We start from the raw sequence: 24038 nt of genomic DNA, 5'->3' as shown, positions 1-24038 counted from the left end.
TTTTCTTTCTTCTTGACTACAGTTATATCTGGTGTATTGTGTGGCAGATGTTTGTCTGTTTGTAGTCGGAAGTCCCATATTTTTACATCTTCATTTTCTACCACTTTTTCAATTTTATGGTCCCACCAATTTTTGGCTACAGATAGCTTGTATTTTTTGCAGATGTTCCAGTGTATCATCCCTGCTACCTTGTCATGCCTTTGTTTGTAGTCAGTCTGTGCGATCTTTGTACAACAGCTGATTAGGTGGTCCACTGTTTCATCTGCTTCTTTACAAAGGCGGCACTTGCTGTTTGTTGTTGACTTTTCTACTTTTCCTTTTATTTTTTTTAATTATTGTTTCTTGTTTACACAAACAGGTGTTATTGACTGGTTTGTTTTATCCAGACATTGAATCCTTCCCAAGAACCTGGGATGGCTGAATTTTATCATCAATACTGTTGGTTATTATAGATATTGTCGCAAACTATAGGCTGTTCCCAGTAAAGTTGCTTTTTGTAATTGGCTGATGGTGATTTCTGTGGCCCCTATGGTGCTGAGGTGCCCTTCAAGTTGTTTTGGAATTGCACCTAAGTTGCCAATTACCACTGGGATTATTTTGGTCTTTTTCTGTCACAGCCTTTCAATCTCATTTTGTAGATCTTTGTATTTTGTGATTTTTTTTCTATTTCTTTTTCTTCTATTCTGCTATCCCCTGGTATTGCTATGTCGATTATTTTAACATTTCTTTCTTTCTTCTCAGCTACAGTTATATCTGGTGTATTGTGTGGCAGATGTTTGTCTGTTTGTAGTCGGAAGTTCCATAATATTTTTGCATGATGATGATGATCATCATCTCAATTTCTATACTGCCCTTCCAAAAATGGCTCAAGGTGGTTTACACAGAGAAATAACAAAGAAATAAGATGGATCCCTGTCCTCAAAGGGCTCACAATCTCAAAAGAAACGTAAGATAGACACCAGCAACAGTCACTGGTGGTACTGTGCTAGGCGTGAATAGGGCCAGTTACTCTCCCCCTGCTAAATAAATAGAATCACCACGTTAAAAGGTGCCTCTTTGCCAAGTTAGCCGTTCTGTATGTTCCTATCAGCCTGTACATTAAGATAGTCTTCAGAGGCTCTTCTGTGGGTGCTCCTACCATGTGAGTTGAAGTGACTGGGTAGAGTTGATATGGGAGGGGGCCAACTGTGGAACTCTCTCCCCAAGGATGGTCACATGACACTGCTATCCTTTTGGTGCCAAAGACCTTTTAATTCTTCCATGCCTTTGATAACACAATCCCGTGTATGTTTACTCAGAAGAAGCCGAGTTACTCTCAAGTAAGTGTGCACAGGCTTTTTAACTGTCCTGCTGTTATTAACATAGATGTGATGTTTTTATGCTTTTATACTTAAATGGCCTTAAGAAACCTGTTGAAAAGCAGTATACATATATTCTAAATAAAACCAAGCAACACAAACCCAGTTCATGTGGTGCTGACAGTGAGGGCACACAGGTCTGGCCAGGGCTCCATTTCAGCAGACCCACTGCCTCTTATGACATGCCCCAGAATGCACCCATGGTGCATACGGTTCCAGGGACAGATGTTCAGCACTAGCAGATGAGTTGAGGCAGACCAGCTTCCTTGGAAATTGGATGTTGGAAAATCATTGTGATAATTTGTCTGTTACCAGCATTTGTGGGATGGAACCATAGAGAAGCTTCAAGCACACTCAAACGCAGGGCCGGCCTTAGGCGTGGGCAAGCAGGGCTGTCATCCAGGGTGCCTCTCTCAAAGGGGTGCCAAACTAAGCTTCGTGACTTGCTGTTTGTTGAGTGAACTGTGGGGGACGCCAAAGGCTCTCCTCACCTAGGGCACTATATATTCTAAGACTGCCCCTGCTAGTAGGCCGATGGATGAACTGGGCAAGTGGCCCATCAACACGGCATCTATCATGTTCCAGCCTTTCACTCTACACCTGTCATTCTTTTATTTTCTTTAGAGGCCTAGTTTATTCAACCACTGCAATCCCACAAAAGAGCACAAGGCGTCTGGCTCCAAATACGACATGTGCTAAATGAGATTCTTATGATTAAATTTGTCCTCGCCCCTCATGTTTATTCCTTTGCATATCGTTAAAGAGTAGTTTCCAAGGTAAAAGTAATTATTTGTTTTCAAATGCTAGTGTTTGCCAGACATTGGGTGTGGGGAGGGAAAGGACAGGACCATACATTACTGAAACAATGGTTAATACAATTGTGGGATTTCACTCTTTAAGTTAAAGTAAGAGTGTGTGTGTGTGTGTGTGTGTGTGTGTGTGTATATAAGGAGGACATCAGAAAAAGCAATTTATTTGGAATGAGATGGAAGTGATTTAGGTATTACTGGAACTTTAGTTTTGGTGATATCAAGGGAGATCTCTTGTGTTGCCAATTAATATGTTTTGGTAACATTACTTCCCTTTTACTTTTTAGGGTTATTTTTTAGACATGCATTGTAGCATTTCTCTTTTACAATTTGTTTGGTGCCTTGTCTAAATTCAGAGGTTTAAAAAGGGACCTCTTCATATTCCTAATGTTCCCTGCTCACCATATTTTCCCTCCTCATTCCCACCTTAATTGGGTTGTTTTTTTCCATTATAGCCAGTAGCTTTCATGTCATTTTGTAATTACTATGCTTGCTGAGCAAGATTTAAACAGTGAGAGTTGGTTTACTTCCAGCCTGAGAGGCAAGCTACCTCTAAATACTAGTTGCAGGGGAACAGCAGTGGGAGAGAGGGCAGGCCTTGCTCTCTTGCCTGTGGGCTGCCCAGAGGCATCTGGTGGGCCACTGTGGGAAACAGGATGCCGGACTAGATAGGGCTTGGGTTTGATCCAGCAGGGCTGTTCTTGTACTGCATTTGTGTGTGGAGTATAAGTCCTCAGGTTGTTCTCATACACAGCATTGCAAACTTCTACCAGATAATCTTGACATTTAGATATAATCATCTTTTATGTTTGATAGTGGTGATTAAAAATGGACAAAGTTTCTGTCACTGCACCGCCTAATGTGTTCAGAATTTAAAGCCAATAAAACCTGAACAGATGTAATTTAAGAACCCCAGACTTTACAGAATGCTTGTTTTTAGAGTTCTTTACTGAAAATTATTGCATATGAAAATGAGCGGATAAAACTGGAGTCAGAGTTTTGGTCCATCCAACTCAGTACTGTCTACACCAGGGCTCCAGATGTTGATGGACTAGAATTCCCTTTGGCCTCTGTGGCTGGCAATGATAGATGCCGTCCAACATGGGGGACCCCTGGCCTTCTGGGCCCCCCCAGGGTTCTAGATAAGGATATTTCCGAGCCCTACCTGGAGACGCAGGGGATTAAACCTCGGCTTGGCTGTGCTCACTCCTTTTATCCTTCCTCATGGGTCCTACCCACGCAGCATTGCAGCAAGGAGCACACATCCTGCACACTTCTCTCCTTCCTATTTGTGAGGCTATAATAAAATTTGTACTTAAACACCTCCTTTTACTTTCCATAGTGTAAAAGCATGACCATCATCTATTCTTCCCGCTCCTCCCACCCACAAAGCAAATTGTGTTTATATGTGAAATCCTGGATGGTATCCTATCCGTCATGTGTTGCCGTAGGGATAGCATGCGTGTCGCCTTTCAAGGGTGATCCCAAAGCTGAGACAGGGAGACAAATACTGGCCCTATTTTTTTTTCTTTTAAAAATCTTATATTGATAATATATTTACAATGGGACTCCCAGTGGTCTTCCATCCAGAACCACACTTGTCCAAACACTTCAGTATCAAATACTTACACACCATTCACTGGAGCAGAGTTCCCAGTCTTGGGTCTGCCGAGATGTTGGACTACCATTCCCAAAATCTCCAGCCACAATGGAAGACAGTTGGGGCTGGGGCGGATGGGAGCTGTGGTCCGGGGGGACCCAAGGTTGGGAAATGCCTGCACTGGATGCTGGCTTGTTGCCAGGCATAACCCAGTTTCCTGAAGTTGTACAAGATGATTGTCACAAGGAAGTTGGGGTGGAAACAGGAAGTGGATATCAGCTGGGGAGGAAGTGGGTGTTGAGGCAGCCTTTGAGGATTATAGGCAGCCAGGCCAGTGGGGTCCTGGCAAAAGAAGTGAGCCCAGCTCTCAGTGCTCCAGCAATGGGAGGAGTCATTCATTCCTTTGCATCACTGGCCAATAACCTTCAAAAGAGCACTTGATACAGCTCTTAATAACCTATAAAAAGCAGGGGGGCACTGTACACTTTAGATTTGTAGCTTGCCTTATTCCAAAGTTAGAGGGAAGGTTATAGTATGAGTAGTGTACACCCTGTTTTCTGCTTTGCCATCTCTAATACTTATTTTTACATATAAATCCCACTCTTTCTCGGAGGATTAATATCCCACTCATCCTCTGAGGAACCCAGAGTGGTTTATGTTTGTCCTCACAACAATCCTGTGAGGAAGGTTAGGCTGAGAGATAAGTGACTGGCCCAGTGTCACCCTGTGAGTTTCATGGCTGAACTCTGGTCTCCCCAGTCCTAGTCCAACACTCTACCCACTGCACCATGCTGGCTGACTTACTGTAAAAGCTGTGGGTGGAGGGAGCTCTTAAATGGTTAAGTTTTCATAAAACTATGCACTACAAAGCCCAAGACTTCAGTTTTTAAATCCAGATGCTGGGCTTGAAGTGGAATACTTTTCAGTTATTGGGACAAATGTTAGCTTCTGAAACTTTTGCACACACAAAGGTGTGCTGGTGGTTTTATCAATCTCACAATGAGGCAAATGACCTCATGCCGCCACACACCAGCTTGCCTGCTTTCCCTGGCAGATGAGTGTTGTTTTTCCTTCGCGGTGGTGCGCACCCACGCGAGCAGTGGCATGCCGAAGGCAAAAGCTGGGAGCGGGAGGACTCCCCCCCCCCCGAGTGCCCCATGCCATGGATGCAGTGGTACCCCCTCCCAGCTTGCTGCCAGAAACGGCAGCAGGCCGGGGGGGGGGGTGGGGAGAGCCTTTTTAACCCTGTGGCAACTGTGCTCACAATCGCCTTCCAAGCTAAATGCCAGGTTAAAAAGTCAGGCCACCACATTCTGGAGCAGTCGTCTGCAGCCCTCCATTCCCGGTGCTCCAGACGACACAAGCTGTCTGGGGGAACCAGGCAGCTCGTGTCGTAACCTTGTGTCGTGTGAACAGCCTTGCTGACAAGAATGGAGTACCCAGAATGTGGAACTCCTTGCTCCAGGACATTCATTTAGACCCCAGCTCTCCATTGTTTCAGCAGATCTTCAGTTAGTTGTTACTGAGCCTTTTTTTTTTAAGCTCTCGTTTTACTGTTTATTATGCAAGTTGTCTTCAGTATTATTATTGCTACAGTGAAGAAGCACAGTAAAAATTCCCTAAATAAATACAATTTCCTATGCCATGGAGATTTGTAACAGTAATTCTCCTCCCACTCCCCCAGTTTGGCAACATTAGTTTAGATACGGAAATATGCGTTGGAATCATTCTTCCTCTCTTTTCACAGAATCACTGACAGGGACATGCTCAAAGACTACTTGGCCCAATTGTGGGATGGTGGCCTAATTCTTAGAGCCACCACCCCACACTAAACATCCACCGCTCTGCTGATGAACCCTTTGGAGGTTTTCTCCCTTTCCCCCTTAGACACACAATGTCAAGTTAAATGAAAAACGGCATGTGGAATACCCATCAAAGCTCAAAGGCTTTTTCTTTAAAAAAGAAAGAAAATATTTAATCTGTTAAAAAAGTGTACAAATTCACACACGAAAAACATATAAAAAGCAAAAGATTTCAATGATGAAAAGCAAGCAGATCACTGCCAAGACATTTGGTTGAGGCCATTTCTGCACCAAATGCTTGCCCCTTATATTATTTCCAGACAAACAGCTGTCAACTCTCCCTGCTTCCCACACACATTTTTGCATGCACAAACACACGCACACTTCAAAATGTATCTGCCCCAGAAGAATCTGAACTCCCATGGATAGAACTGAAGCTTTGAGGCTGGTCATCTATATTTGCAGATGGGACCTTCACAGACATCTTTGTCGGCACAGGCAGGGAACTGAAAGGGGGCGTCGTTTCCCCTCCTGAAAGAGAGAGAAACATTTGTCATTTGTGATCCAAAGTGAAACGTGCATTAAAACCACCACCTTCCTAGGAAAACCATCAAGAGACTATTTGTGTGAGTGTGTCCAGTGTCAAAATATGGCAAGACGGCATCAGAGTATTTTGCACAGGCAACTACGATGACGATTCAAATTTTCCAGGGTCTGTGCTCTGATATCTGCAAGCCACCAACTCTGTTAGAAACACCTACAAATAATCATACCACTCCCCCTTCTACATTTTTTTTAAATTAAAAAGGCTTTTTTCTAATTAAAAACAAACAGGAAATGAAGCATTAGGCTACTGAAACTAGGGCTGGGCTGAAAATTACCCATCAAGAACTTTCAGCTAAATTTGGGGGCTGGGGGCGAAACCACCTTGCCTCTTTTGTAGTGTGAGGGGAACCAACAGGTGCTTCTCCAGGCCATTTTAGATGGTAGCCTCCATTTTGTCCCCCCCCCCCAATAGCTTGGGAACACACACACGCAGTTTCAGGCCAGCACTTCCAGAAAGCAGCTGCAATCACAACAGGCAAAGGCAGCAAGCTGCCCTTAACTTTGCCTTTAATGGAATTCCATCTTTCTACAACCCATGTGTGACTGATAGACTTGCATGCATGCAGGCAGGCACTTCAAACTGCAGCTTCTAACTCGGAGGGCAAGCGCAAGCCAATGGAAAGCCACGATTCATGTATACAGAGAAGAAGGGTGGGATGGGAGCACACAAGGAGAGGAGGGTGAGCATGAGTCTTGGATACAAACAGCCTAACCATGGTTTGTTATATCCTGTGTGAACGGACCCTGTAGAAAGGCAGCCTATGACAAGCAATTCTTGTGCTCTATTTCCAGGGGTTGCAAGGATCCATGACTATTTAGAGGATTACAGAACATTAAATGTTGGGACTTCTTGTATTAGGGAGAACTACAAATCCTTAATCTGATCCAACTGCACAAGGCACAGCCCCATCTCCTGCTCTGGGGTTCTGCACTGGCTCACAAGGCAGCCTGCCCTTTTTGACACCACACAAGCTCAGCCACCTACCTTTACCTGAAATTAAAATCCACAGGAGACAGTTCTGGCTATCCCAAGACCTCCAGAGAAGCACTGTGTCCCTTGCTTGAAAGAGGCTCAAGAGCAAGTCTCAGTTCAAAAGGCAAGAGAAAGTCTCAGTTCAAAAAGCGGAAGACTTGATGAGTATGAAACCAAAGTCTCCAGAGGAGTTTGTGTTACTAACAAGACATACTAAATTAACCATCTTCCTTCTCTCATTGACATGCGTGGCCACTCACACTGCCCTTCAATTCTAAAGGGAGAATATTTGCCAGGCCTTGTGCTGCTTAATTATCTGCTGTGACTAGGCCATGGCAGCTCAGATTCATCTCGCCCGTAATGTGCTTCAGGGACTACTAATTAAGCAGATCAGTTCTTGAAAAAAGCTTTTGCTGCACAGTTGCATTCAAGAAGTTGTGGGGAGTTTCTAAGGAGATGGCTGCAATGGATCACCTGGCCACCATTGCAGCCAGTCTCCCAGGAACTAACTATCCACAGCGAGGAGGAGTATTTGGAGTATGAGTGACAGTGGAGGGGGCCATCTCCTTCTCTGAGCGTTGACAAAAATGCACGGAAGGCCAGATTCCTTGTTCCACTCAGAGTTCCATTGTCCAGGCTGCTCTCAGTCAAGTCACTAGTAAGTCTGGCATTTCAGGGACTGGGATAAGCAGCTAAGAGGGTTAACTGCCAGAAGTCGAACCACTAAAAATTTGGCATTGATTCTGCTTCAAATTAATCACTGTTTTTAATCTCTAGTTCAGTTCCGGTTTGGACACTGACTTTAAAAAGTGTCTGAACCAGTTTTGAATTGAATGAGATACATTTCATGCTGAATAATATAGAAGTCGGTTTAATTATGGGATTTTTAGTATGTTTTTAACTTTTGTTATTGTGATTTATTTATTTATTTATTTATTCATTCGATTTTTATACCGCCCTTCCGAAATGTCTCAGGGCGGTGATATGCTTTGAATCCTGGAGAAAAAGCAGGATATAACCTGAATGAATGAGCGAGGAAGCAAGCAAGCAAGCAAGCAAGTGCTTGTGAGACAGCTCCATAAAATGAATCTAATGGGTAGAATCCACAGTTACACTTACTCTGGACTCTTACTCTGCTCCAGAGGAAGGACAACAGTGGATGCTACCCTATTTCTCTTCAGAAAAAATATGTTCAAAAGTTGTTAATTTTTTGAATTTTGCAAATAAAAGATCTATCTCAGAATAAAAACAGGAAAATACTCTGTTTAGGATGAACCTAAGAACTGGCCTGTTGGATCAGGCCCAAAGCCTAGCTAGTCAGCATCCTGTTTCCCACAGTGGCCCACCAGATCCCTCTGGTTAGCCCACAGGCAAGAGGGTGAGGGCATGCCCTCTCTCCTGCTGTTGCTCCCCTGCATGCAACTGGTATTGAGAAGCATCTTGCCTCTGAGGCTGGAGGTGGCTTATAACCCTCAGACTAGTAGCCATTGATAAACCTGTCCTCCATGAAGTTATCCAAACCCTTCTTAAAGCCACTGAGAGGAGGAGCTGCAGTGCCAAGAAAACACAAGAAGCTCCCACAGAGACGTTGTTGCTGCACAGACTGAGGGAAGGCAAAAGCCTCTCCTTGAGCCCTGGAAGGACTAATAGTCCTGGGCTCGGCCTACCCACCTCTTCCACTCTGCTTCTTCTCAGATGGCTCACTGGGTATCTTCAATCACAGTTGGAGCAGAGGGGGGCCTTTAACACCCCTCAAAAGCATCTCTCAGTGACAAACGGCTATACTTCTTTGTATTTAGGGGTTCAGCTCTAGCTCAGGTTCAAGCCAACAAAGATTTTAGGTTAGGGTTCAGTTTTGGTTCACTGAAAGAAGACTCTGGACCAGTTTTTGGATTCAGATTTGACTCAAGTCCCTGGTTAACTTAAACACATCCAAAGTATATCGCAAGATGTTCCAAGGAGGACATCTTTTCCTTGGTCCCTTGGAGGATATAGGGAACAGTAGCAGCGGAGAAGAGCAGAACATGCCTCTCCACAACAGTATATACTATGACAAATTGCTATGGCAAAATATACCTAAAATGCCACCTCAAGATAGAGAGAGAGGCAGGCAGGCAGGGCCATCAAATGCCTGATCCTGCTTCAGCTTGACTGGTTTGTTGTTGTTGTTTTATTTGAAAGTTAATGTATTGTGAGGCACTTAAGGATTTTGGTTGAAAAGCAGGATAGAAGTTTGCTGAAAAAATACCTAAATAAAGACTTCTTGCATTCACTCTGGAAGATGCGACCCCCAAAGCAGGAAGAATGTGCTGATGAATTACTGCGTAGGTTTCTCAGACGTTGCAGGGACAGGAATGGCTCACAGAACCAGGTTGGAGTGGGAAGGGGGCCTTGGAAGTCTCCTAGAGCAACCTCTGCTCAGTACAGGAATCTGCTGCAGAATCCCTGACAGAAGTGGCCATCCAGACTCTTGTCTGAAAATCCCCAGCTGAAGAAAACTGAGTGGGAAGGTGCTCACCCTGCCTCTTTAAGGCAGGCCTCCGTAGGCACCTCTCCCTCTGGAGAAAGCGTGGGGACCACCAGTGCCCTGGCTAAAGCCCTAGAAGTTTCCACAGCTCTTCTGCACAAGCATAGCCCCCACAGGTGTGACTGCACAGAGACCACAAAACTACCATCTTGTCCTTCCTCAGAGTAGCTCTGGACCACATCCATGGTCCTCCCCCTTTTATCCACAATAACTCTGTGAGGTAGGTTAGGCCAAGACACAGAGAGAGGGACGGGCACAATATCATCTAGTAAGCTTTGTGGCCTACTGGAGGTTTGAACTGGTGTCTTTCCAGTCTAAGTCAGACACTCCAGCCACAAGACTACATTATCTCTCATGAGAATAGCTTCCAGGGCAGAGGAGCAGCCAGCTAAACAAACCCGTCTCTGTGTACAAATGGAGCTGTGCACATACTGCTCTTGGATTGACTATATAGACTGACACAGTCCCACAGGCAGGAAGATCAACTTACTGGTCAACCTTCTGATCTGCTGTTTTCTTTCTTTCTTAGCTGCCTTTATTTGCAGTGAGAGACTCCAAGTCTTTATAGTCTTTCTTCGTACAGAAGTGGTTCCAAAATCCTGGTTTGTTTTTGATTTTGCTGTTCTGTTCCGTTCCAGTTTTGCTCTGTGTGTGTATGTGTGTGTGTGTAGTGAATGAGAACTGCTAGTTGCTATTGTAGTATAACAGAACATTCAAACATCTTAGTGCATAAGCTGCCATAAGCTTTCCAAAGATTGATTTAAAAAGCTTGCAGAAGGACTAATGAGTTACATGGTGTTTTCCTCCCAAATATCACCCAGACTTTCCATGGACCTAACAATTGCTCATAAAAGAAATTACTGGGGGGGGGGGGGGATGCTTACAACAAGAATGAAAAACACCCAGCAAGATGTCCAAAACCTTGCAAACCATCATTAAGTACTAAATCTAATCAATTCAGTGCTCTGCTTATTTCAGTGGATTTCAAACTTTTATTTGGGGAATCCTGAGTTTCCTCTGACGTTTGATACTGTTATCTTCTTTATATATAATTCTCTAGGACGTACCTGTGGCTAATCCCATTTGTGGCAGCTTCTGCGAAAGTTTGGAGAGCTGCCAGATAGCCATGGGATGGTCCAGAGAATGAATATGGCGGCAGTGGTGGTGGCCAGCTGGCCAAAGAAAATGGCGGCGGGTGGCCACGACCGGCAGGCGGGCGGGGGGCCGAGCAGTTGCAACCGAAAGTTGGCTGGCCGGCAGCCAGAAAGCGCAGGTGGGTGGTCGCCGCAAAAGAAGGAGATGGGGGCAGGTGGTGGGCGGGGAACAACAACAAGATGGCAGGTGGAGAAGATGGGTGGGGGTGGGCAGGCAAAAAAATGGCGGTGGGGTGTGTGTGTGGGGGGGGGGGGAGAAGGTGGCGGCAGCAAACTAGGGGTGCAGATGCTCTGCGCCAGATCAGCTAGTTTAGAATATGTATGCACCTCTTTTTCCACAAAAGTGTCCACAAAGCAGTTTACATGGCAAAAGGAATGAGAAGATGGTTCCCTGTTCCAAAGAGGCTCAAAGTCTAAAAAGGAACACAAGGTAGACACCAGCAACAGTCACTGGTAGGGATGCTGTGCTGGGTTGGATATGGGCAGTTGTACTTCCTCGGCTAAATAGAAGAGATCTGCCATTTTAAACAATCGCATCACCAAACTGTGGGCAAGGCGTCAGGATGTCAGTAAAGCGGCAACTATTGGCCGCAATTTTTGAGGGGGCATGCTCAGTGCGGCCATGCCTTTTCAGCATTGATCACTCACCCTCAGCAGGGAAAAGACACTTTAACCCTTTCCTCACACCACTTGCACCACTGCCTTTGCAAAAGCTCTGCAGCAATACAGTCTCGCACAAGCACAATTATTGATACGGGGGGATGGCAAAGGGCACTTGCACATGCAAGATGGCGATGGGGTCTCAGGGGAGAGAACAACAGCAACCACGAAATTGGGGTGAGGGGGCAGTGGGTTGGTGGTTTGCGTTGTCCACAATTGAGTTTTTTCTGTGGTGTAAGTGTACATAGAGGTGAGGGAATCAGATCTAGGAATGTGTCAACAAATGCTGGGGGAGGACCCCAGGTGCCGGACCAGAGGAAGATCCAAGGCTAGTTATCTGTTACTCCGAGAAGGGATATTACTGACTTTTTAGGAGGAATATGTATATGAGAGTGGGCAAAGAATCCTGGGGTTTGGTTCATTGTGACAAAGGATGCCCCCAGATTTGCAGACCCGGGTCAAACAGTCAAGGAAGCCTCAACACACTTTTGCCCCATGCCGGGTGTGGAATAGCCCTCTCATGAGAGGGCCAGTCCATCAAAGAAAAACAGAGGCACCATGTGCTTCAGCTCTCTGTTTGACTGCACTCTCATGAGGCTGACCTTCCAACGTGAGGGCCCACCGCTGATGTGGGGCTTCTGGTATCTCTGGTTAATCACAGAACTCATAGTCCATACCTTCCCCTCTCTACTCAATCCTTCCAGACTTCCAAGAGTCCGGCCTACTTAATGTGTCTGAGGTGTCAGGTAGGTAGAGTTAGGAAAGACCAAGGATGGATCCTAGAGGCCGGGCTGGGTTCAGCACTGCAGTGTATGTAAATCAGCTGTTGCGGAGCATCCTGGGGCAGGGCACCTGCGGATTAGAACAATCCCCAGCTAGCCAGGTGACCAGACAGGGCTGATGCATTTCTGGGCTGCTCTGAGCCAATGGTAGTGGGAATAGCTTGAGAACAAAAACCAGGTTATAGCGGGGGCAGAATTCAGACACAATGCCGCCTTCTAACCTCAGGTTTCAGTAGTGAAACTCAATACAAACGGAAGGTTCAAATTCAGGCTTGGGAGTGAAAACAGACCCATGATTCAGTGATGAAACTGCAGTTTCCTAAGAACAGCCTTGGTGGATCAGGCCTAAGGCCTATCTAGTCCAGCATCCTGTTTCACACAGCAGCCCTGTGGCTGAGAAGGCCACAGGCAAGAAGTGAGGGCATGCCCCCTCTCCTGCGGTTGCTCCCCTGTAACTGGGATTGAGAGGCATCTTGCCTCAGAGGCTGGCCTATAGCCACCAACTAGTAGCCATTGATAGACCTGTCCTCCCATGTTCCCTCTAATAGTGATTCCCAAAAGTTATTTTATTTTATTTATTGATTTTATTTTCACATTTATATCCCACTCTTCCTCCAAGGAGCCCAGAGCGGAGTACATGGTTATGTTTATCCTCACAAAAACCCTATGAGGTAGGTTAGGCTAAGAGATACATGACTGGCCCAGAGTCACCCAATGAGCTTCATGGCCGAATGGGGATTTGAACTCGGGTCTTCCCAGTCCTAATCCAACACTCTAACCACTGCATCATGTTATAGTTGTTGACTACAACTCCCAGAATCCCCAGCTGCAATGTCTTTTGCTTGGGGATTCTGGGAGTTATAGTCAATAACATTTCTGAATCCCTGCTAGAAGGAACACTGCTGTCCTCCATGAATTTGTCCAAGCTCACTTTAAAGCCATCCAAGCTAGTGGCCATCACCACACCCCATGGCAGAGAATTCCATAGATTAATTATGTGCTGTGTGAAAAAGGACTTCCTTTTTTCGGTCCTACATTTCCTGGGTGACTTCCTTTCCCTCTTATTTTCTTGTTGCCTTGTTTGTTTATTTATTTGCTTGCTTGCTGTCTTTAGGAAAGAAATCAACAATTTGCTGCTTGCCATGGTCTGAGCCTTGTTTTCTCAAGAGCTGCTTCCAAATTTTTTATTTTTATTTATACATTTCTATACCGCCCCAAACCAAAGTCTTGGGAGGGTTCACAATAATAAAACAATACAAAAACACAAAACATTAAAATCAATTAAAATGCCAAAAAGCAGCCTAAAAACAAAAACAATGTACAGTATTTAAAATTTTGAAAGTTAAAAGGTTAAAAGGCCTGGTTTAAAAGATGAGATGCATTCAAATGACCACAGACTCAAACCTCTGGCACTTTTACCGCTGGTTTGGCAACAGGTCTGAACACAGCCATAGTGTGTTCACTATAATATCTGGAATATTATTTACAATCTAGGTTTCCAAAGGTGCAGAGGAGGGCAACCAAAATGATCTAGAGGCTGAAGCATCTTCTTTATGAGAAAGTGGCTGAAGCATATAGAGCTTTTTAGTCTATATAAGGTGGCCACACAGAAAACTGATGGGAGGTTTATAAAACAATGAATGGCATGGAGAAAGTGGAGGAAGTTATCTCCCTTTCTCTCTCAGAATAATAGAATTTGGGTCACTCAAGAAAATTCTTTGGGAGTAGACTCATGAAAGACAAAAGTACTTCACACAATGCATGAGAAGCATAGCTTATCACATGTATTGCCATAAAATGGGGCAATGGCTACTGGATTAGATGGCTTTACAAGAAGTGTTGAGGACATGTTTCTAGAGGTTAAATATTAGCCACGATAGTTAACTGAAACCTCCATGTTCAGGGGCAGTATACATGCCAGCTGGGGAGAGACAAGCTATGCACAAGGACTGTTGCTTTCAGGTCCTGCTATGAGGCTCCTTTTCAGTGTCATGCTGACCAGTGATGACACAGTTATACGCTAGATAGATCTTTAGTCCAACGGGGCCCTTTGTTCTTGAAAGACAACTTGCCTATCATCACTGATCTTCCCTGCAATGCACAGCCCCAAGGAAGTGCTGGGTTTGTTTTGTGGTGTGCACCTAGGGCAACAGCAAGGACCAAGAAGCCTGGACAAGGCATGATGTTTAGTGTGTATGCACTCTTCAAAAATATGCCTCAGAACAGCATTCAGTGCCCAGAGATACCATGGCAGATATGGAGGTGTTTTGTGGATTCACTGCAATTAGGAAATTTGAAAACCATTACCTTAGATCAGCAGTTCCCAAGCTGGGGTCCCAAGATGTTGTTGGACTGAAACTCCCATCATCCCTTTGGCCATTGTGGCTGGGGATGATGGGATTTGCAGTCCAACACCTCAGAACCCCTGGCTTTAGATTATACAGAGAATGGCACTTTCAAAGTCAGGTATTAAGTTTTACGATGACAAATCCAATTCCATGACATCACAGTTCCAACAGGTGTTTCCAAGTTTGTTTTTTTAAAAAAAGAACATTCCCGGAATCCAGAGGTTTGCCGGAACTATATCTGCCCACCTGCAGTGTTTGAACCTGCAGGTGCTGCAAGTCCAGCCCAACAAGAACCCCAATGTATACTCTGCAGACCTAACAGGGCTAATTTCATTTATTTGGAAATAACACAGTAAAAATGATATGATGGGAACGCTGAAGGCCATCAATCAGAACAACTGACAGATTTATTACATGGCCCTCTTATCTAATTCAGCAAGGACACAGAGGTCTTCCCCCTCAAAGTACTGCACCTTTGAAATGCAATCTGTTCCACACCTGCATGGAATCCATTTACACATAATGAATGTGTAGTTAATGCAAGAGTTCAACAGATACCTATTCTTGAGGCACTGGAAGATTCTGGATAATCAGCCAGTTTGCAAGCTAAGAGGTTGCTGCATAGTCTCCAAGGGCCCAGTCGCTCAGGCACCAAATTGCTTTCGTCTGGTTTGTGTTCCGTTGCACCACTTATTAGAACAACGGTGCGTGTGAGCCACACACTTTCCAAACATACATTCCAGCAAGTTCTCTCACACATACACACAGCCCACGGCTACCTGAAGAAAACACAGTATATCAATTCAGGGATAGCTAGAGAGCTGTGAACAGTTTGTGGCAAAGCACAAATCAAAAAGGCCACACTATACTGCAGTGAATAAGACACTCACATTCCAAGCTCTGGAAAGTTATGCATCACTTGCCTAAAAAGTCTGTTTCATAAAACCAAAGGTCAGCATCTGAATGCATAGTAAGCCCTTGCAAATTTTCAATTTGCAACTCATGTGTTAGAAGCTAACAAAACATTAGTCCTTCCAAAGCAGGCCAAACGGACAGACGACCTCAAGAATCTACTTCTTGTTCTCTTTGAAGGAGATCTCATTGGGGCTGAAGTGAAATGCAAATGAGTCCTGACCACTCCGCCATATCCTGTGGTGGAACTCTGAGCTCATAGGAACATAGGAAGGTGCCATCTACCGAGTCAGACCATTGGTCCATCTAGCTCAGTATTGTCTATACTGACTGGCTCTCCAAAGTTTCTGGCAGGAAACCCCTGTCCTGACCCCTGCCTGGACATGCCAGCGAGTGAACCAGGAACCTTTTGAATGCAAATATGTAGATGTTCTTTCACCAAGTTACAGCCCCGTCCCCTAAGGGAAATCTCTTACAACAGACAGTGCTCACACTGTCCACCCATCCAAATGCAAACCCAGGTGGGCTCTGCCTAGCAAAGGGGAAAATTCATGTTTGCTACCGCAAGAACAGCTCTCCTCCTCTCCGCAGATTTTGTTTTAGAAGAACAGGAAAAGATCAGCATGGATTCCTTCCCACAGCATAGAAATATCCCTCCTTCTCAATCTTCAAATTATATATGCGAAAAGAATATTGTGCAGTTGTCAAAGGACACAAACAAACAAACAAAGCGAGGGGGAAAGGACAAGGTAGGTTTGTTAGGACTAGTCTTTTCTAGGGTTTGATTTCTGGCTGGCTAAGAGTTTGATTCTGACAGGGCAGTTTCAGCTTCAGTTTTAGCTTTGCTTCGAGAGACAGTGGGTGGGGACCAGCTGAAGATGAGTCATACAGCTTGTGAGAGAGGCCACATTCCTGAAGTGGTTCAGTTTGGAAGCAACTCTTGAGAAGACAAGGCTCAGATCAGGGGAATTTTGTGAGCAGGAGTTTGCTAACAGATATCCAAGGACATTTGCATGGAGTGTAGTGGGGAAATGTGTGGGGAGGCACTCAAGTGGTCCCCTTTATCACAAAGGAGATCCCAGCAAGAGGAGAAGGTGAGTACTACTCCACTTTTGTAATTTTCTTGGAGGACAGAGCTTGAAAACTTTAATTAGCTGACAAAAGCAGCTAAGACCTAGCTTTCAAGTAAACAAGCACTATATATTCTAAATAGCCCAAAAAACTAGTTATGAAGGTAAAAAGCCAGCAGGGGAGAGGGTGCTCCCCAGTGTGTTGCACAGAATGTTGCATGTATGGCTATCTGCCTGAGGGGCAGAAGTCATGGTTGTGCGCACAGTTCAAAGAGCTCCTGGCTCTCAGGGAACAGATTCATTCCCTCGAAGCCAAGGTGGGTGACCTGCAGAAGCTCAGGGAAGCAGAGAGGTACGTGGATGAGACCCTCAGGGATGTGATAAAGGCATCCTACACCCAGGCTGACAGCTCCTTCGCTGTCATGGAGAATGAAGATCTCAGGGAAGGAAAACATCAGTCTGAGGAAGAGGGGCATGCTCCCTTAGAAGGAACCCCTTCCTTGGGTGATGCACCCATATTCTCTCGCACAAAGGATACTCCTCCAGGGGCTAGGAGCCTTCTAGTAGTGGGCAATTCGATTGTTAGAGGCATAGAGAGATGGGTTTGTGACCCACAAGTAGAGCTCATGGTGACTTGCCTGCCTAGTGTGAAGTTTGCGGATGTCACACAGTATCTAGGTAGGCTGCTAGGCAGTACTGGGGAGGAGTCAGCTGCTGTGGTGCACAAAGTATATTAGGACATCCAAAATGTTTTTGACAAAGTTCCCCACCAAAGGCTCTCAAGTAAATGTAGCAGTCATGGGATAAGGGGACAGGTTCATGTGTGGATCGGTAAGTGGTTGAAGGAGAGAAAACAGAAGGTAGGCATAAATGGAGAGTTTTCATATTGGAGGGAAATAAGAAGTGGGGTCCCCCTGGAATCTGTACTGGATCAAGGGCTCTTTAACTTGTTCATAAATGCTCTAGAAGTTGGGGTAAGCAGCCAAATTTGCAGATGACACAAAACTATTTAGGGAAGTGAAATCCACAACAGAATGTGAGGAGCTCCAAAAAGATCTCTCCAAACTGGGGGACTGGATGACAAAATGGCAAATGTGGTTCAATGTAAGCAAGTGTAAAGTGATGCATATTGGGGCAAAAACCCCCAACATCACATATACGCTGATGGTGTCTGAGCGGTCAGAGACTGACCAGGAGAGAGATCTTGGGGTTGTGGTGGAGAGCTCTTTGAAAGTATAGACTCAAACTGAAGAAGACCAATTCCATGATAGGGATCATTAGGAAGGGGACTGAAAATAAAAATGTTAATATTACAATGCCCTTATACAAATCTATGGTGTGGCCACATCTGGAGTACTGCGTACAGTTCTGGTCACCGTATCTTAAGGAGGACATTGTAGAACTGGAAAAGGTGCAGAAGAGGGCAACCACGTTGATCAGGGGACTGGAGCACCTTCCTTATGAGGCAAGGCTACAGTATCTGGGACTCTTTAGTTTGGAAAAGAGGCACCTATGGGGAGATATAATAAAGGTGTGTGAAATTATTCATTGAGTGGAGAGAGTGGACAGAGAGCAATTTTTCTCCCTCTCCCACAAAACTAGAACCAGGGCTTAACCCATGAAACCGAAAGCCAGGAAATTTAGTACCAAAAAAAGGGAAGTCTTTTTTCACAATTAATCTATGCTATTCTCTGCCATGGGAAGTGGTGATGGCCACTAGCTTAGATGGCTTTAAAAGGGGCTTGGACAAAGTCCTGGAAGACAGATCTATCAATGGGCCATCTCCAGCCTCAGAATACCAGTTGAATACCAGTTGATGCCACTGAATACCAATTGCAGGGGAGCAACAGCAGGAGAGAGGCCATTCCCTCAGCTCTTGCTTGTGAGCTTCTCAGAGGGATCTGGTGGGCCACTGTCTAAAACAGGATGCTGACTAGATAGGCTTTGGGCCTGATTCAGTAGGGCTGTTATGTTTTCATGTAAAGGGGCTTGAAGTAGCACCAGGCAAAAGTTGTTGTGCAGTTTCGGCTTGCTTTGACTAACCAGTAAGAAAGGGTCCGGAGTCTCCCACTCTATCCAGCTCAGCCAGATCACCTAAGTCTCCCGCCTCCACCTTTTCCCAGAACACTCTACACATTACAGATCTTTTAAGAACTCACTTGATGGGCCCCAAGCGATTAAATGGAATAAACATAGTAAGAGCATTCTCTATAAGAGCATTCTCTATATTCCTATAGTATATTATTTGGATATATCCCAACATCACACATGTGGAGTGGGAGAGGGGAAAATAAAATAAAATAAAAAACACCCGCTTTACAAGTTTACAACCTAAGACAAAAATAAAACGGCTAGAGCCTATGGAAATAACACCTGGAAAAACATCCTTTGCACGGTACTCGTCTTCAGTTAAGAGCAGGGCTGACAGAAGCCACTTGTTTTTTCTGCTGCCAGATTCTGGCTGTTTGGCTTTGCTGAATCCCAACTTCAAAGTGTAAGTGCTGCCGTGGTCCAGTATCTTAGTGCCCCCTGATGGCATCATCATCGCAAGCCTGTTCCTCAGAGCTTTGCACTTACATCTGCAACCCCCTAATCTAACTATTCATATGCTTCCAGCAGGGAAGCAATCATTTTCTCTTTTGGCATCCCTCGGCTCCTCCTCTTTATTTTGTTCTCTCATCTTCTTCCTTCCTGCCTAGAGCAGTAACACATCTGGATGGTATTTATAGATTAGACCTTTTTTCGAAATAGGGGCCATTGATAGGGACACTCAATGCAGTTAAAAATCTCTCTTTATGATGCTATTCGATAGGCACTGGTTTCTTGGCTTGGTTCCAAGTCCAACGCAAAGTGTTGGCTATCACTTTTAAGGCCATAAATAGTTTGGGCTGAGGATAGCTAAAAGATTGCTTGCTCCCATGCAATTCTACCTGCCTACTGAGATCTTCAGCTCCAGCTATCATGGGGATGCAATCTCAAAGATAGTAAATCCCAAGCTGTGAAGGGTTTTTAAATGAAAAATAGCACTTTGAATTGGGCCTGGAAGTTAACTGGCTGCCAGATGAGCTGCTGCAAAAGTTGTTGAATGGAATTGTGCCTCCCCATATTCTCAAGCAAGGGGCTCTGTAGCATTCTGTTTCCACTGAAGTTTCCAAGTAGTCTTCAAGGGCAGTCCCATGTTAAGCTAAACTCAACAGTCCATCTAAGGAGTTACAAGGGCATGGATAAGAGAGGTGAGAGCTCTTTTCTCTACGGCAGGGTTCTCCTGAGGCTCCTGGAGAGCATCCAATACCAGTGGGTTAGCCCCTCCCCTGCAGCAGGAGGCAGGGTGAAAACCGAAGAGACTCCTCCAGGGCGAGAGGCCAAATGGCCCTGCAGGTCAGTAGGGTCTCGAAGAACTCTTCACGGGCCCCACGTTCTTGATTAGGTTTTTTCCTTGGTTTTTGCCTGAGGATTCTCTCTCTTGCTTTTCCCTGCCCCTTCCAATCAATCAGAGATAGGACCAGGCACAGAAGGGGACAGGGGAGTCTTTCTGCAGTCTACATCAGCAGCTTGGATTTGGGCGCAATTTGGGGGGGGGGCAGCCCAGCCGCCAGTTCTACATTGGGCGGTTTGGCAAAGCTCCTCTGCACCCATGCCATGCCTAGGGCCTGATCCTACAGTGGGCCTGACTGTTAGCCTTCCACAGGCCACCCCACCAGTAAGCCTGCTGCAGCACGTGCTTCTGGGCTGGAGAGGGAGCACAGCCTGCCCGACGCTGCGGCCCCCTTTGCTGGCGGAGCCGTTTCCTACTGCATGCGGACCTATGTGCTTCACAGGACATGTGGGGCTATCGCAGCTGCTCCTGCCACTTTGCTGCCCAACACCCTGCCATTTTGCAGAGCAGGTTGTTGGGTACAGCCTCGAGTGCTCTAAGGGGTTGGGAGACTCTTCTGAAAACAGCACCTCCTGGGCCTCCTCTGGAGCCTTAACACCAAATCACCATGAGCTCCAGTTGTGGTGAATGAAACTCTGCTTACCCCCTTCCTTTCTTTTCCTGACCTTAGTGGAGCAGACACCTACCATCAATTTACCTGATGGGTTAAAGAGTTTGTGGCCAGGGAATCCAGGTGTGTCAATCTGGGTCTGCTAGACTTCGGGTCCTTGGTTCAGGGGCAACATGTGCTAATCAGAACTGACAACATGTCTACGGAGGCAGACGTGAACAAGCAGGGGAGCACCAAGTACAGGTCCCTGCATGAGGCGGCTTGTGTGATGTTTCTCTGGTCAGAACAACATCTGAGGTCAATCAGGGTGGAACATCTGGCAGGAGTCTCCAATGTGTTGGCGGACTGGCTCAGCAGGAACTCTAGTGGAATCAGAATGGACATTGCAACCTGTGTCGTTCTGACAGGTGGTCGATCGGTTCAGACTGACAGGGATGGATCTGTTTGCCGCAAGCCAAAACACCCACCTAGATCTCTTACCATCTCCTCGGAGCATAGAAACGGATGCCCTGGCTCTTCTGTGTCTGTGGTGTCTGCTTTATGCATCCCCGCCCATTCCCCTCCTATCCAAGGTGTTCTGAAAAGTTTAGGAGGAGTGGGTGGAGGTGGTTCTGGTCATTCCTCACTGGCCTTGCCAGCCATGGTTTCCAGACCTCTTGCATTTTGTTTTCAGGACAGCTAGTGGATTCTGGCGTGCCCGGATCTGTTGACTCCGGGTGTGGCGGTCCATCCCCAGCTGGAGATTTTCTGCTTCACAACCTGGCAGTTGAGCTGGAAGGTGATGGGATATTCTAATGCTATGCTCTGCACTCTGCTGCTCTCCAGAAAAGCATCTACCAATAGGGTTTATGGGAGAACCTGGCATGACTTCCAGTCTTGGTGCAGCTCCCATGGTGGGTTGGAACACAACATGCGGGTTCATGACAGTCATGATAGCCTGAGCACAAATACCCTCTGGTGCCAGGTTGCTGCTCTCAACAGAATTTTAGATGATTGGGGATAGCATTCTGTCACTTCCAATTCACATATTAGACATTTTCTCAAAGGAGCTGCTTAACTGCTTAATCTCTGGTGGTTCACAGGTTTCCTACATGGAATTTCAGTTGGGTTCTTTTTGCTCTGTTTCCACCTTTTGAGCCCATGGGGAAGTGTAATCTTTGTAATCTCTCAATACCAGTTGCAGGGGAGAAACAGCAATAGCAATAGCACTTACATTTATATACTGCTCTATAGCCGGAGCTCTCTAAGCGGTTTACAATGATTTTAGCATATTGCCCCCAACATTCTGGGGGTACTCATTTTACCGACCTTGGAAGGATGGAAGGCTGAGTCAACCTTGAGCCCCTGGTCAGGATCAAACTTGTAACCTTCTGGTTACAGGGTGGCAGTTTTACCACTGCGCCACCAGGGGCCACCAGCAGGAGAGAGGACAGGCACATACCTCTCGCCTGTGGGCTTCCCAGAGGCATCTGGTGGGCCACTGTGTGAAACAGGATGCTGGACTAGATGGGCCTTGGGCCTGATCCAGCAGGGCTGTTCTTATGTTCTTTGTGTGCTAACCTTTAAATCTGTGTTTTTGATTGCCATTACGTTGGCTCGTGGGGTATCCGAGTTAAGTGCCTTGTTGGCTGACTCAGAATGGTATATTTTTCACAAGGATTGGGTGGTGTTGCATCCTGATCCTTTGTGCCAAAAGTTAACACTCTTTTCCACAGGTGTCAGGAACTGTCCTTGCCAACTTTCTGTCCAAAACCCGGTGCACCCTCAGGAATGCAGACGGCATTCCCTGGCTGTCAAGAGAGCACTTCATCTCTATCTGGACTATACCACAGAGATAGGGTCTCTTTTTTGTCATTTTTTCTTGATGGTTCTCTAGGGAAGAAGGTGTCATCCATAACCATAACTATATCCAGGTGGCTCCAGGAATGTATTTTGATGGCATACAAGAGTTTGGGGAAAGTGCCCCCTACAGGCATCACAGCCCATTCCTTAAAGGTGGGCAGCTAATTCAGCTGCAGCAAAGGATAATTTCCCCATGGCTGAGATTTGTAGGGTGGCTAATTGGGCTTCCATCCATTCCTTTTCTAGACATTATAAAATAGATGTCTTTTCCTCTTCTGATGTTTCCTTCGGCAGACGGGTATTGCAGCAGGTACCTCCTCGCTGATATGTGGTACCTTCCCCACCCTGGGATGGCACTGCTTTTCTACATCCCATTGGCATCTTTGTAAAGTGCCATGTACTTGGATGGTGCTATATAAATATACCAATCATAATCTCTGGTGATACTACTCAGTTTTCATAAAAGCTTTTAGATCAGACTTGTTTAGTAGTCTAGTTCTAAACAAGCTGAATCTGAATCTAGAAAAAATTGAGATGGTGATAGTGGGAAGGCCAGATGCTCTGGAAGGGGCATCTCTCTCTTCAGGGGTTGATGGGGTCATTGTTGATTATCAAAGCACATAATCTGGGATACTGGGATGCAGCTTTGTCTTTGGAAGCACAAAGGCACGTTTGGTCCAGGGGGCAGTGTGCCTTCTATGTGTTGCAGCCAAAGTGAAAGACATACCCCTTAGAGCAGGGTTTCTCAAACTTGCATCCCCAGATGTTGTTGGACTACAACTCCCATAATCCCCTCTGCTGTCGCCCTTGTGTCACTATCTAGATTGTAGGCCTTTGGATGGGGCGGTATAGAATTGTAATAAATAAAATAATAATAAGAGGGAGGTATCATGGTCAGAGCGACGAGAGAGATGAATAATTTTTGTGATGGTAAAGGGCATTGAGATGAGCCACTGGAAGACTATGAGGAACAATTGCAGTAGTCAAGATGTCTGTGGAGGCAGAGGGCCATATTCTTGTCAAATTGTAAAGGGAGAAGCAGCATGATTTGACAACAGACTGAATATGCAAAATAAAAGAGAGAGGAGTCAAAGTTAAAAGCCAAGGCTTTGGGCCTGGTTCAGCAGGGTGGGTGGCAATATTGTTAATGGACAAGGAGAGCGGGGGAGGATAGGAGTGCTTGGGAGGAAAGATGGGGAGTTTGGTCATGGGACATACTGAGCTTAAGACAACCATGAAGCAGCCAAACTGCTGGAGATGTGGGGCTGGATTGTTGCGGGCGGGGGGTGGGAATAGAGAGGTAGAGCTGGGTATTACCATTGTGCAGATGGTACTGAAAACCAGAGACTTCTTGGGCAGCCTGGCTGATCTTCCTCTCTTGGCCAGGGATGGGTGAAAGTGCACAGGCTGAATGCCTCACCTGATATTCCTTAGGTCCCAGGCTCAGGGCCCAACACGGGCTTGTGTTTTGACAATATGAGAAGAGGCAAGGTCAACAGAACTGGAAATGAGCCAGAGTCATGGCAGAGTACTAGGGAGAATGGTGGCATTGCCTGAGCAAATGTGGACATTCATTATAGACAGCAGCAGATGCTGCCCGCACCTGCCT

General features: G+C 45.8%; 1 protein-coding gene across 9 annotated transcripts in view; it reads right to left on the bottom strand.

The window, feature by feature from the left end:
- Positions 1 to 5699: 5699 nt before the first annotated feature.
- Positions 5700 to 24038, bottom strand: part of KIAA0586 (KIAA0586 ortholog) — a 165248-nt gene continuing 146909 nt past the window's right edge. For all 9 annotated transcript variants that reach the window (XM_053248537.1, XM_053248533.1, XM_053248551.1 and 6 more), the window contains one exon: positions 5700 to 6100. In XM_053248537.1, the coding sequence (XP_053104512.1) occupies positions 5955 to 6100 (146 nt within the window). In that variant the 3' untranslated portion in view covers positions 5700 to 5954. The remainder of the gene's footprint in view (positions 6101 to 24038) is intronic.

This window comes from Hemicordylus capensis, chromosome 1 (genome assembly GCF_027244095.1).
Source record: "Hemicordylus capensis ecotype Gifberg chromosome 1, rHemCap1.1.pri, whole genome shotgun sequence".
NCBI classification, from domain to species: Eukaryota; Metazoa; Chordata; class Lepidosauria; order Squamata; family Cordylidae; genus Hemicordylus; species Hemicordylus capensis.
This window is presented reverse-complemented; position numbering and strand designations above follow the sequence as displayed.